This window comes from Eschrichtius robustus, chromosome 9 (assembly GCF_028021215.1).
Source record: "Eschrichtius robustus isolate mEscRob2 chromosome 9, mEscRob2.pri, whole genome shotgun sequence".
NCBI classification, from domain to species: domain Eukaryota; kingdom Metazoa; phylum Chordata; class Mammalia; order Artiodactyla; family Eschrichtiidae; genus Eschrichtius; species Eschrichtius robustus.
In genome coordinates this window covers 55,093,372-55,106,946 of record NC_090832.1, presented here as the reverse complement: position 1 = coordinate 55,106,946, position 13,575 = coordinate 55,093,372, and the positions used below count along the sequence as shown (strand labels likewise).

The following is a 13,575-nucleotide window of genomic DNA, read 5'->3' as shown; positions in this document are numbered from 1 at the left end:
GACAAAGCCAATGTATGATTATAAACAGAAATAAATGTTTGTAAATACTAAAATTATAAGCAATGTAATATTAAATAAATCAGTTACCTATCTGAAGTTAGAAGGCAATGACCTCTTGTACAATTAAATTTCAAAAACCAACATTTTAAAAATTATCAGCTTCATTTGGTGTAAATAATGCATCTGAATCCTAATTTTAGGGCTAATAGTAATTTTAAAAGATTTCTTAGTTTTTAATGTAATCTGTTGAGAGATGTTTTCTTAATATTAAAAAAAAAACACACAATAACAAGAGGACCAAAAAACATGTATTAAAGAAGTTTTATGACTTAGCAAAGCTTTCAACGTATACACCTATATACATGTATATACAATACATATTTGCCTATATTGACATATACATTGTCTACATTTGTCAGTGACAAATACAGTGGCTGCTCATATGAGAAAATATGCATATAAGAGTCATTTTACCAATAATGATGCCACTGGATAATCTATTTTTAGTTTCCAAAGGCAAGGTCCTAAACATTACAAATTCCCCTATTAGTATTTTTAAATGTCTGAGTGTTCCTACTTCCCCTAAAAGGTATGCTGTAACTACTCAACTGTGTCTTTTCAAAGACACCCTAAAATTAAAAAACCCACTGCTTTGTATTACGTATACATCACTTGAACTCAACATTCTAATAATAAAAAGCAAATTTAAGGAAAAATTACAAACTTAAATTGTAATCTGCACATCAGATTACGTTTTCAAATGTATCATTAGAGCTCACAGATAAAACAATAGTAACAGAAAGAAACCCAGTAAAATATCGTATTTTAATTTTATCTAAGATATAAATTAAAATAAGGCATAAGAAAAACTTTGAGACAATATATGTATGTGAAAAACTGACCACTGAAAGATGCAAATAATTCATACAATATAGCATAAGCTTTAATATATAAATTAGATGTCATTTCATCAGCTGTTTATTAGTCACATCAGTCTAAACTTTACATATTAAAATATTGAAAGGCTAGAAAACATCACTGCAATATAGATTCAATATGGGAAAATACATATTTGTGGCTTTATATACAATGTAAAGTAGTCCATTCTATACAATAGTTTTCCAAAATATAAACGGCACTTTACATGCAATAGGACATACCAGGCTGGATGTCCTAATATAATTTACTATATAGAAAAATAAAAGAGACAACACCTTTTTAACAGAACAGTTACATAGCAGACATGGAATGTAGAATAAGATTCTGCCTTAACACACTCTTGGATAAGATTAAAGAAATATGAAAAAGGACAGTTTCTACTATTTTCAATTAGCATTTTTAAAATGAAGACTACTGTGATTTATATTTTCTAATTGTATCACAAACTGAGAAAACATAAAAGGGAAAAGAGAGGGGGAAGAAAGGAAACCTGATCCTTTATGAATTTTAAACATCAGCCCTGCCTATGGGCTGCATTTAGGCTGCTTTTCTGTTGACGGTTTCCTAAATTACTTCTGCGACTCTGCATTGCGCATCAGCAGTCAGATGAATTTTCCAGACTTCATTATGCCATTGTGTAACCATAGCTGCCACAATGTAGTGCCACAAGAAGCCTGTCCTTGAGTATTTCTTTACTTGGATATTCAGGTAACTTGAGCATGTTGATGCTTTAAAAGAAAAATATACCACTATTAACTAAGAAATCTCTGAAATTTTTTATTGTTTTGTCTAGCAGTGAAAACACTACTCAAAATTAACATAAAACCACCCTCTTAAATTTGCATTCAAATTGGAAAACCCTGAAGTAGTATTTAAAAAGGAAAAAAAAAACAAAACCCTGCTGCATTGCAGTTTCCTTTAGCATGCAAATGTAGTAGAAGAAAATAAGTTCCCTTCAGCCTAAAATAATTAAGCAATAGGGCAATTTAGTTTGAAATGATGGTGTAACTCAGTGATACTTATGACAGTGTAACTTTAGTGATACTTGAACTATATATATTCAATTAGAGTATAGGTAGGTAGTTTCCTCAAACATTTTCCCTACCTAAAAAGGGGAAGGCAAGAAACTATGTAGCTACTTATTTATCAGTGATTACAAAATGTTGAATAGAGATCACTGTTGAGATTTTCCTCTCAATGCAGCAATACAGATTTTGATCATTCAAAATTAATCAGAACAATTTGCAATGCATTTAAATAAACCAATTTAACATACCATGTGCTTGAAGTCGGTAGAAGATTTGGAGTATATGGCACAGCAGCAATTGTAAAGTTTTGCAATCCACTTCCACCCATGATATTAGCAAATCCACCATGTGGGACCCTGGAACTAAGAGTTCATATCTTAGTAAGTTGTAATCATGCAAGGAAAATCTTGGTAACAGGTATATTTCAAATTAGCAAAATGACTAGTATCTAGTAGATGTTCATTAAATATTTGCTGAATAAATAAATGGCTTACTTGATTAATTCAAGCAACAGAGGCTCTTACATGTTATCCAAATGATCTCCCTGTCTGTGAAAAATATCTAGAGTCAAAGGGTTTTTGTTTTGTATTGTTTTACATGGTGGGAAAACTAGAAAACTATTTACACTTCTCTTTCCAGAGATTTACATCGGTTGTATTTTTTTTTAAATGTCCCCTAACATAGTGAGACCACAGGAAGGTGAACAAACTCAGAAGTCTCACAGTTCCTAATTTCCACACTTAAAACTACAAAACTGCAGTCATCAAAACAGTGTGGCACTGGCATAAAGACAGATACATAGACCAATGGAATAGAGAACCTCAAAATAAACCCTTAAATATATGGCCAAATGATTTTTGACAAGAGTGCTAAGAACCTCCAATGGAAAAAGGACAGTCTTTTCAACAAATTGTGTTGAGAAAACTGGATATCCACTACAAAAAAATGAAGTTGGACCCTTACCTAACACCATATACAAAAAGTTAACTCAAAATGAATCAAAGACCTAAATGAAGAGCTAAAGCTATAAAATTCTTAGAAGAAAATACAGGGGAAAAACTTCATGACACTGGATTTGGTAATGATTTCTTGGATATGACACCAAAGGCACAGGCAACAAAAGAAAAATAAATTAGACATCATCAAAATTAAAAACGTGTGCCAAAGGACACCATGAACTGAGTGAAAATGTGAGCCACTAGAGAAAATATTTTTAAATTATAAATATGACAAGGAATTAATATCAAGAAAATATATAGAACTCCTACAACTTAACAACAAAAAATAGGGACAATTTTTAAAAGTTAAAAAATAGGGACAGGACTCAAATAGACACTTCTCCTAAGAAGATACACAAATGGCTTATAAGCATTCGAAAAGATGCTCAATCAACATCACTTGTCATTAGGGAAATGCAAATCAAAACCTCATTGAGATAACCACCTCATAGGCATTAAGATAACTATTAAAAAAAAAAGATCACTAGAAAGTAACAAGTATTGGAAAGCACATGCAGAAATTGAAACCCTTATGCAATTGCTGGTGGAAATGTAAAATTGTGCAGCCACTGTGGAAAACATTATCACAGTTTCTCAAAAAATTAACCATAGAATTACAGTAAATATCCAAAAGAATAGAAAGTAGAGACTCAAACAGATATTTGTACATCCATGTTCATAGCAGCATTACTCACAATAGCCAAATAGTGGACTCAACACAAATAACTGTCCATGGATGAAAGGATAAGCAAACTGTGGTAAACACATACAATAGAATACTATTCAGCCTTTAAAAGGAAGGGAATTCTGACATATGCTACAATATGGATGAATCTCGAGGACATTATGCTAGGTGAAATAAGCCAGTCACAAAAAGACAAATAATGTATGATTCCACTTACATAAGGAACCTAAAGTAATCAAATTCATAGAGGGACTTCCCTGGTGGCGCAGTGGTTAAGAATCCACCTGCCAATGCAGGGGACCCAGGTTCGAGCCCTGGTCTGGAAGGATCCCACATGCCGTGGAGCAACTAAGCCTGTGCACCACAACTACTGAGACTACTGAGCCTGCGCTCTAGAGCCCACGAGCCACAACTACTGGGCCCATGTGCCACAACTACTGAAGCCCGTGCGCCTAAAACCCATGTGCCTAGAGCCCGTGCTCCACAGCAAGAGAAGCCACCACAATGAAAAGCACGTGCACCACAACGAAGAGTAGCCCCCACTCAACGCAACTAGAGAAAGCCCACGAGCAGCAACGAAGACCCAACACAGCCAAAAATAAATAAATAAAAATAAATAAATCTATTAAAAAAATTATAAAATTCATAGAAACAGAAAGTAGAACGGTGGTTGCCAGAAGCTGGGGGTAGGGGAAATGGAAAGTTAGTGTTTAATAGGTACAATTTCAACTGAGAAAGATAAAAAGCTCAGGAGATGAATGGTGGTGATGGCTGCACAAATATGTGACTGTACACAGAACTGTACACTTAAAAATGATTAAAATGTTTAATGTTAAGTATGTTTTACCACACACACTAAAAAAAACTGTCGAATAATGCACCAGGATTTTCTGTCTGAAATCACAGATGATATGTTTACAATCACAGGGAAAAAAAAACAATCCAATATAAATAGATCTCTTCCCAGCATTTTTCTTTTCTAGCTGGGAAGTAGTTTGGTTGCTATTAAACACTTTATTGATGAAATGCCTAAGCTTACTTTAGAAATCCAAGTCAATGTTAAAAGGATGCCTGCATCTTGCTAACAAAACACTAACACATGAGCAATTCCTACTTAGGGAAAAAGAATATCTAAAGACCTGAATATGTCTGTAAACTGAAACATTACTTTCTGCATATTTACCTTTGCCTAAAAAATTAACAAAGGTGACCAAAAATGAAAAGGAATAAAAGGCAAGCTGTTTACAATTTCCTACAGAGGCAGACTTTAAAAACAAGTATTCCACTTCACCAGGACAAGGTGAGAAGATGAGCCTTGACACTGATTCTTACACAAATTATAGCACAGTATTTCAATAACAGAATGACCTAATGTCTTTCATATAAATAAATTTTGAAAAATAAGCTTAAAAAATCAGATGATCCCCCAATTTTCATATCTAAATTGAAATTATTCTGTAAACTGATATTCACAAACAATCTCTGAAACCTTACTCCTCTTCCTCTAAACTACAATGACTGGGCCCCATACTTGAACAACCAGTGGATCTTAGCTAAGATTATGGCTCAGCAAGCTTAAGCGTGTATGAGAAAAATAAATGGTCTTTGGTTGAGTATTATGACACCTGACTTATACAATGTAAAATTACAGTTAATAAAAATGAAATATTTCTATTTTATACACAAAGAAATCATCAAGTCTGACTTTCATTATTCTTAAGAGATAATGAAACAAGAGTAAGACATTTAAGACAGCCTTGTAGATAAACAAAATATTGTCACCACCATAAAAATAGTTTAAAGTTACTGTTGATACAGATTCTTGCTTCTACAACTGGAACACATTTGACTCTTTAGTAAGATTGTTCTAAATTATACTATGGACACAGAGAAAGACATTTTACAATCTAAATATAAATGATAGAATTTTCCGAAAAGTGGGAAAAAAAAAAAACACACTCTAGGTCTAGAATGGCAAATGCTATACCTATTGATAACTGGGTCTAGTGTAAAAGGAAAGTTAAGGTTTAAAAGAACTTAAGACTTAGTTTGAATTCAAAACAAGGACTCCATGTAGACTAAGTGCTGAAAAGTGGATTCTTCAACCTGAAGATAAAGCTTAGCTCCGTGTAGTTTCCCCTCAGCTTCCTTGGCTTCTACTCTTTTTTTTTTTTAACCTCTTTATAATTGCTTTACAATGGTGTGTTAGTTTCTGCTTTATAACAAAGTGAATCAGCTATACATAATACATATATCCCCATATCTCCTCCCTCTTGGCTTCTACTCTTTACCCACATCCTTCATCTCAGTTTAAATGGACTCGCAGCTACACTTCTCAACCAATTAAACAGCAAACAGAGCAGTTCTTTTCAGAATTGCTAACTATGACTGTACTATTGACACGGGAGACGTACTGTGTATTACTAATCGAAGTGTTTTTTATTCTACAAGAGCAGCAATCTAACAGACATTTTTAGTACTAGAGAACTTGAATAATTGTTTCCTACATCTTAAAGATTCATACCAACCGAATCATGAAGGAAAATATAATAATTTAGTAAATGGTGTTTAAATATAAACTGCTTAGAAAAATAATCAAAGAGCCCTGCCTTATAACATAAACCAAAATAAAGTCCAGATGGCTTAAAAATTGGTATGTAAAAACAGAAACTACAAAAAAGTTACAGAAAAAAAGGTAGATAAACATATATAATACAAAATCTTGGGAGTAGGGAAGAATTTATTTAAAAAAACATAAGAAAAGTACTGATAATCAACTTGCAACCTAATTTAGCACTTTCATTATATAATTTTTATAAATTAAATTTATAATCTAAATTACAGGGAAATCTGTATGTTTAACTTAATATAATTAAAAGGCAAATGATAAACTGGAAAAGATATTTGCAGAGTTAATGTCCCTATATATAAAGAACATTTAAAACCAAATTTTTGAAAATGATGGTAGAATAATGTGTAAAAAATAAAGAAAGGAAATCCACACCAAAGTATACATATATGAAACTATGAAAATAAAAATGATTACATCCTGTATTGATAGAATAAAAGAAATAGGCTGAGGTGAATACTGATATCTTTCTGAAGGTTAAACGAACAATGTCTCAAGGTTATAAAAATTTATACACTTTTGTATCTAAAAATTTCCCTTCTAAGAATTTATCCTATACTTTTATCCTATATATCCTATATATTATATTTATCCTATAATTTATAAATAATCAAACTGGGCTGCAAGTATATAAAGCACAAGAATTCCTTATTTGTTCAGCATTATTCAGGAAAATTTAGCAATAAAGGACAATGTCAATTAAGGGAGGTCCATAGACTGAAGAATAGACAGCCATTTAAAAAACTAGATCTATAAATGAAACAATTTTTAATGATACATTGCTAAATTCAAAAGTTATAAAACAGGAACAATGTTTTTTAGAAATAAAAATTTATATATGAGAAAAATTCTGGAAGAATACCAAAATATTAAGTGATTATATTCAGAGACTGATATTAAAGGTGATTTTTTAAAAATCTGAATTGTCTAACCTTCCTACATAGAAAAAATAATTTTTGTTTAACGCTTTTTATTAAATTACTCAAATCTCTAGGTATTTCCTGGCACTAAGTAGCCAAAAAAAAAAAAACAAAAAAAACTGACAAGATTTTCTTTCATATCTTTAGTCTACAATCTGTGAATAATTCATGTTTTATTTATTCTTTGAAATTAGGTATATAGTATATATTATATAGGTATATAGTGTATATTTTTCTAATTATATACCTAAAAAACTAAGAAAATACAGCAAAATATTAATAGTGTTATCTCTAAATACTGTAATTACTTAATGGGATTTTCATTTTCTTCTATCTATATAGTCTCCATTTTCAAAATTTTCTATTATGGTTATGAACTACTTTAAAAATAAAACAGTTGACTTTAAATTACATATATATAAGATAGATATATATTCATACTATGTTTTTAAAACAGGTAGGAAAAAATACATCAATTTATTTACAGTGCTTATTGCTGGCAGGTGATGGTTTTTCTATTTCTTCTAATTTTCTGTGTTCCAACTTTCTTAGAAGAACCATGTACATTTATAATGGAATGACTGAACTATATTTTCATAAATAGAAGGACACAGATGAAATTCTAAGTTATCAAGAATGAAAATCAGGAATTCCCTGGTGGCGCAGTGGTTAAGAATCCGCCTGCCAATGCAGGGGACACGGGTTCGAGCCCTGGTCCGGGAAGATCCCACATGCCGCGGAGCAACTAGGCCCGTGCACCACATCTACTGCGCCTGCGCTCTAGAGCCCGCGAGCCGCAACTACTGAGCCTGCACGCCTAGAGCCTGTGGTCTGCAACAAGAGAAGCCACCACAATGAGAAGCCCACGCACCACAACAAAGAGTAGCTCCTGCTCACCGCCACTAGAGAAAGCCCGTGCGCAGCAATGAAGACCCAATGCAGCCAAAAATAAATAAATAAAAAATAAATTAATTAATTAAAAAAAAAAAGAATGAAAATCAGACCTTTTCTTTTACATCTTTCAGAACTGTAAGTTAAAAGAGGTTTAAATCATCTAGTTTTCTAATATCTATGATATTTAATTGGTTCTAAAAGTAGACTTTTCAAAGTGTGGTATCACAAATTATTTTTCAGGCCACAAATCTTAAGACTTTAAAGTTTGATAAGAATTGGAGAAAAACTGCTGTGTACGGGTATTATTATGTATTGTGTACATGTGTGTGTATGTTGTCCCAGCAACAAATGTTGGCTACTATCATTGACTTACCTGCAGAATGAAAAGACTACCAAGTTATAAAATATAATATACATGCTGATAGTCCTGATTGGAACAGTTTATCTTTTATACCTTAAATAAACATTTACTGAGCACTACTATATGTTTTAACTTTAATGCCTAAATAAACCTTTAATATCTAAACAAATGGAAAAGGAGGTGAGAAATTGATAATTCAGAGTAATAATTCATTTTGAGTTATGTCTAAGCCATTAGAAATGGAGTCTATTAAATTCTTTCCACATTATCATAAAAACACTTCTTACCTGCCAGTAACAAACTGCAACAGAAGAACTCTCTCCTCTGCAGTAATATCTTCCACAACTTCCCAGAACCACTAAAAACAACAATAAAAAACTTAGCTCATATTTCAGACCAACTGCAGGCTTCTTAGTACCAGAGAAATATGCAATATTCATAAAGCATATTTTATTCCATGAAACTCATTTATCAAAAAAGATTTCCTACAAAGCATTCATATGCAATTCCCATGAGAAGATGTAGGGAAAAACTAAACTTTGTTAATTAATGTAGGTTTTCATCCAATAGTGCTGAAAAGCTTACAAGATTAAATAGCAAAACTTAACTTCATTCTAAGCTCTAGAGAGACTTTACCTGAATAACCGGATCTTCTCTTTCATAGCCACTTGTGTATTCAGTATTTTTTATCCAATCACTCACATCAATTTCTGGCATGCCAGAAAGCAGTAGCTCCTTTGGGGAAGAAGAAAAATATTTCATTAATCTTCTCTGGGAAAAAAAAGTGATTACATTTAAATAGTAAATTTGCCTTAAATAGAAACTAATCCCATGTAAAACTGATTTATTTTTGTAACAGTGTCTGCAAGTCATCAATAACAAGTACTACCTGAGAGAGAACCCTTGATACTAATAATCTCAAATATTGTGAGATGTGGAGATGTCTCTATACTGATACAATTTAATTAAAACATGAGATAACAGTTTACCTTTATATAGAAACACATATGCCACAACAGTTTATATGTGCAATAAGTTTGTGAACATTATTATCTTTGGTTTATATATATTTTATGAATTTGTTAAATTCTATAAAAATACTGTACTCAGTATGAAAGTGAAAACAAAGACCTAAATAAATCTGGGTTAAGCAATGGAAAAGATCAAGAAGCCCTAATCACTAGGAAAAAAAAGGAGTTATTATAATAAAAATAGTTATTATTTTTAAAAAAACCAAAACAGATTTAGGCCTTTGAAGAACTCTATTCTGGAATAATTCCAATCCAACTTTCAAGTCAAATTTCTCCAAGGTGAAAAAAAAAATGCAATTTTCCTACTAATGACTTTTGGTATCCTTCTTTTTTCCAGGAAGATCATCAAACAAACAAAATATCAATCCAATAACTAAGAATGAAATTAACAATGGCAAAAGTATTTACCATCATGTTCCCCAAAAGAAAAGAGAACATGAAAAAGGCTTGCCCAAATCTCTGAATCGGCCCGTTATTTCACAGCTGGATGTGTTTACACAGTAAAGTGAGGTAATAACTAGCCTAAGCTGAACACCGACAAGCCAGAACAGCAGACTTTGTTATTGCTGTTAGATGAGATAGATACCATGTGGTTCAAAATCACTTCTCCTACAGCAACTCCTCATAATATATACCTGACTAGTACAGAGTATGCTCTGAAAAATACTAATGAAGGTCAGTCTAAGGTGGTGTCTCAGAACTCTTGGGTGTTTCTGGGATCTATTTAAGGAGTCTGCAAGGTTCTCCCTTTTCCAACTTATCTGAGGCTGGATTTTCTCCATATAGTTCAACCAAGCAACATATCACAACAGATTATAAGCAGAAGCATATATGAGAACCCAGTTTCTCCTATTAATCCAGACGTTAAAGAAACTTGCGAAGATGTAAAACAATGCCACTTTTCCCACGATTTCTGTTTTATTCTGGAAAATGCAGTTTTAATTTCTTAAATGTTTTATTTATGTTAATATGTAATGAATTGTTATTTTTATGTGAATTAATAAAATACTTTACATTTCTGTTTGAATTTCAAATACAGTTAAGTATCAATTACTATAAAGCACATAAACAAACTCTTTTCTTGTAAGGGGTCCTAAGACCAAAAAGTTTGAGAACTGCCTGTCTAGGGTGTGTTTTAGTCCTCCTTGCCATAGTATTATAAAATACTTTAACTAGATGAAGGCATTCTGGTAGGGTGCATTTTATCACCCCCAAATACATTCTCCATCTTCCTTTGCACATTCTGTGCCCCAAGAGGCTGATCCCTGCAGACTGGCTCTCTTGCCTGTTGGTTTCAGGTTGGGTTCCATCACTGGGAAACAGGCAGGAGTCTGCAGGTAAGAGTATTTTCTGCTCCCTCCCTGCTTCAGTACATCTTTGCAGTAGCTATGTCTCCTCAACTAGAGCTGCCACCTGGTGGCCCCTGGTGGTTGAGGCTCTCACCGGGCTCCTCACAGTAATTCCTCCACTTGTCTTCAATTCTAGGGGTGATAAAGGCTTTCCACTGTTGCTATTCTCTGGATGCCTCAACCATATCTTGTTTATTCTTAACCTGCCCATGCCTCTTTAAGTTCCTTCATTAAAGTTTCTTTATTTGAACCATCTGGGGAAATTCTGTTCCCTGGCAGTACCCTGACACAGATCTGCCAAAAGGAATATGGATGATTGTTACATGTTTCTTACAACCCATGAGTTTAATCCTCTTCCCTTCTAGGCTGAAGATAACCTTTTAATAATATTAAGTACACTTTCATTGTTAATAATTGTGAATAAAAATGAGACAATATTCTCTCAAGAAATTTGAAGCATTTCATGAACATCATATGTTATGACTTTGTGAAGAGGACAAAAGATCTTTATTATCCCATTTAACACCTGGGCAAAAAAAGTTATTAAACTGACTGAAAACAGATGAAATGGGAAGTCCACAATACAAAGTACATATGCATATAACAAAAAGATTTTAAATCCCAATCAATTTATTTATTATTTTTTTTAATATATATATTTTAAAGTTACATATTTATTTATTTTTGGCTGTGTTGGGTCTTTGTTGCTACGTGCGAGCTTTTCTCTAGTTGCGGCGAGCAGGGGCTATTCTTCATTGCAGTGTGCAGGCTTCTCATTGCGGTGGCTTCTCTTGCTGCGGAACACGGGCTCTGGGCGCGCGGGCTTCAGTAGTTGTGGCGCGCGGGCTTAGCTGCTCCACGGCATGTGGGATTTTCCCAGACCAGGGCTCGAACCCGTGTCCCCTGTATTGGCAGGCAGACTCTTAACTACTGTGCCACCAGGGAAGCCCCTATTTATTTTAAGATTTTTTTGATGTGGACCATTTTTAAAGTCTTTATTCAACTTGTTACAATACTGCCTCTGTTTATGTTTTGTTTTTTTGGCCCCGAGGCATGTGGGATCTTAGCTGCACCCCCTGCATTGGAAGGCAAAATCTTAACCACTGGACCACCAGGGAAGTGACAAAATAACTGAATTGGTCTGTTGGAATTAGGTACAACATATATAACCCATAAACTAATAGTCAGAAACTGAGTCCTGCAGGTGTTCACAGCTCTTAGCTTACCTAGAATTTACATGACTCAGTGTTTTAATATCCTGGTACCACCATGGATAAACTCATAAGCAGCAGGGTATGGCAGGACAGTCCCCCAGACATTTGAGGAACCCCTCAACTGTAATAATGTTATAGATATAGTAATCACAAAATGTTGTCACCATTTCTGAACCTGATGATCATCTCTTGACTTGAGACTGCGTTCTGTCCACAAATGGATGAATACAAATCCAGTTAAGGACACTGATGCTACTGGATACCTTCTTTTCACTAAAACTCTAGAATCTAACCAGTATCCTTTAACTCTGATGAACATCTAGCTTAGATGTTTGCACCAACTTTTTAAAAAAGTTTTCTATCCCAGTGTAGCAGAGCCCTTTCCTACGAAAGACACAAAGTCACACCAAAGGTTCTAAAACCAAGTCCTACTTATAGTTCACGCCGCTGAGAGGCAATACTGACGAAGAGAGACTGGGCTGTGGTCAGAGACCATGGGTTCACAGTCTGGCTGTAACACATACTCTGTGAACATGAGCAAGTCCCATACCTTCTTTGGCCTAGTTTTCCTCATCTGCAAAATGGGAATAATAAGTTACCTCAGGGGTCTGATGTGAAGGTTTTAAATGTTAATACACATGAAGTACCTGGCAAATACTAAGTGTTTAATAATAATAATTATCATCACTGCATAAATAAGCGTCATGCCAACAACACTGCTCTTCCAAAACAATCCCACCATCTGAATCAGCTCAACTTAGTAAAGCCAGAGTAGAAGACAGACTAGGAATCCTGACCTAACTTCTACTGTAAGAACCACAATTAAAAACTTACCAGTAGCAAACCTAAATGTAAAACACAAAGGAATAGAGTTTTCAGAAGAAAATACAGGAAAACACTTTTGTGACCTTGGAATAAGAAACAATTTCTTAAACAGGACACAAAAAGCTCCATTCATTTAAAAAAAAAAAAAGGGAAGAGAAAAAACAAGTGATAAACTGAACTGCATTAAAACTAAAAACTTTTATTAGTTAAAAGACACCAGAGTAGATCTTCATAATACATATATCTAACAAAGACTCCTATAAAGAATATATAAAGATTCCTACAAATCGGTGTACAAAAAAAAAAAACAGAAAACACAACAGAAAAATGGACAAATTACTTGAATAAACACTTCAAAAACAGAGTATACAAATGGCCAATAAACATACACACTCAATCCCACACTCAATACCAGGGAAATACAAATTGAAATCACCAGGAAATACCACTACTATTCCACCAGAATGGTAAAAATAAAAAAGACAAAAATATCAAATGCTGTTCAGGATGCAGAATACCCAGAACTCTCGTAACCTGTTGGTGGGAGTGTAAACTGACATACTACTTTGGAAAACTACTTGCTAGTATCTACCCTAATGGAATAAATGCACCCCCTAAATCCCAGCAATTCCACTCCAAGATATATAATCTACAGAATAGCCTGAAACTGAAAACTACCCACCAAATGTTCATCAAGAGTAG

At 33.6% G+C, this 13,575-nt stretch overlaps 1 protein-coding gene across 1 annotated transcript in view; it reads right to left on the bottom strand.

Moving 5' to 3' along the window:
* Positions 1-966: 966 nt before the first annotated feature.
* The window catches only part of HACE1 (HECT domain and ankyrin repeat containing E3 ubiquitin protein ligase 1), a 98,238-nt gene continuing 85,629 nt past the window's right edge, over positions 967-13,575 (bottom strand). The window contains exons 21-24 of the mRNA XM_068551384.1: positions 9,091-9,189; positions 8,742-8,812; positions 2,216-2,329; positions 967-1,667 (exon numbers count right to left, since the gene is read on the bottom strand). Of these exons, the coding sequence (XP_068407485.1) occupies positions 1,565-1,667; positions 2,216-2,329; positions 8,742-8,812; positions 9,091-9,189 (387 nt within the window). The 3' untranslated portion in view covers positions 967-1,564. The remainder of the gene's footprint in view (positions 1,668-2,215; positions 2,330-8,741; positions 8,813-9,090; positions 9,190-13,575) is intronic.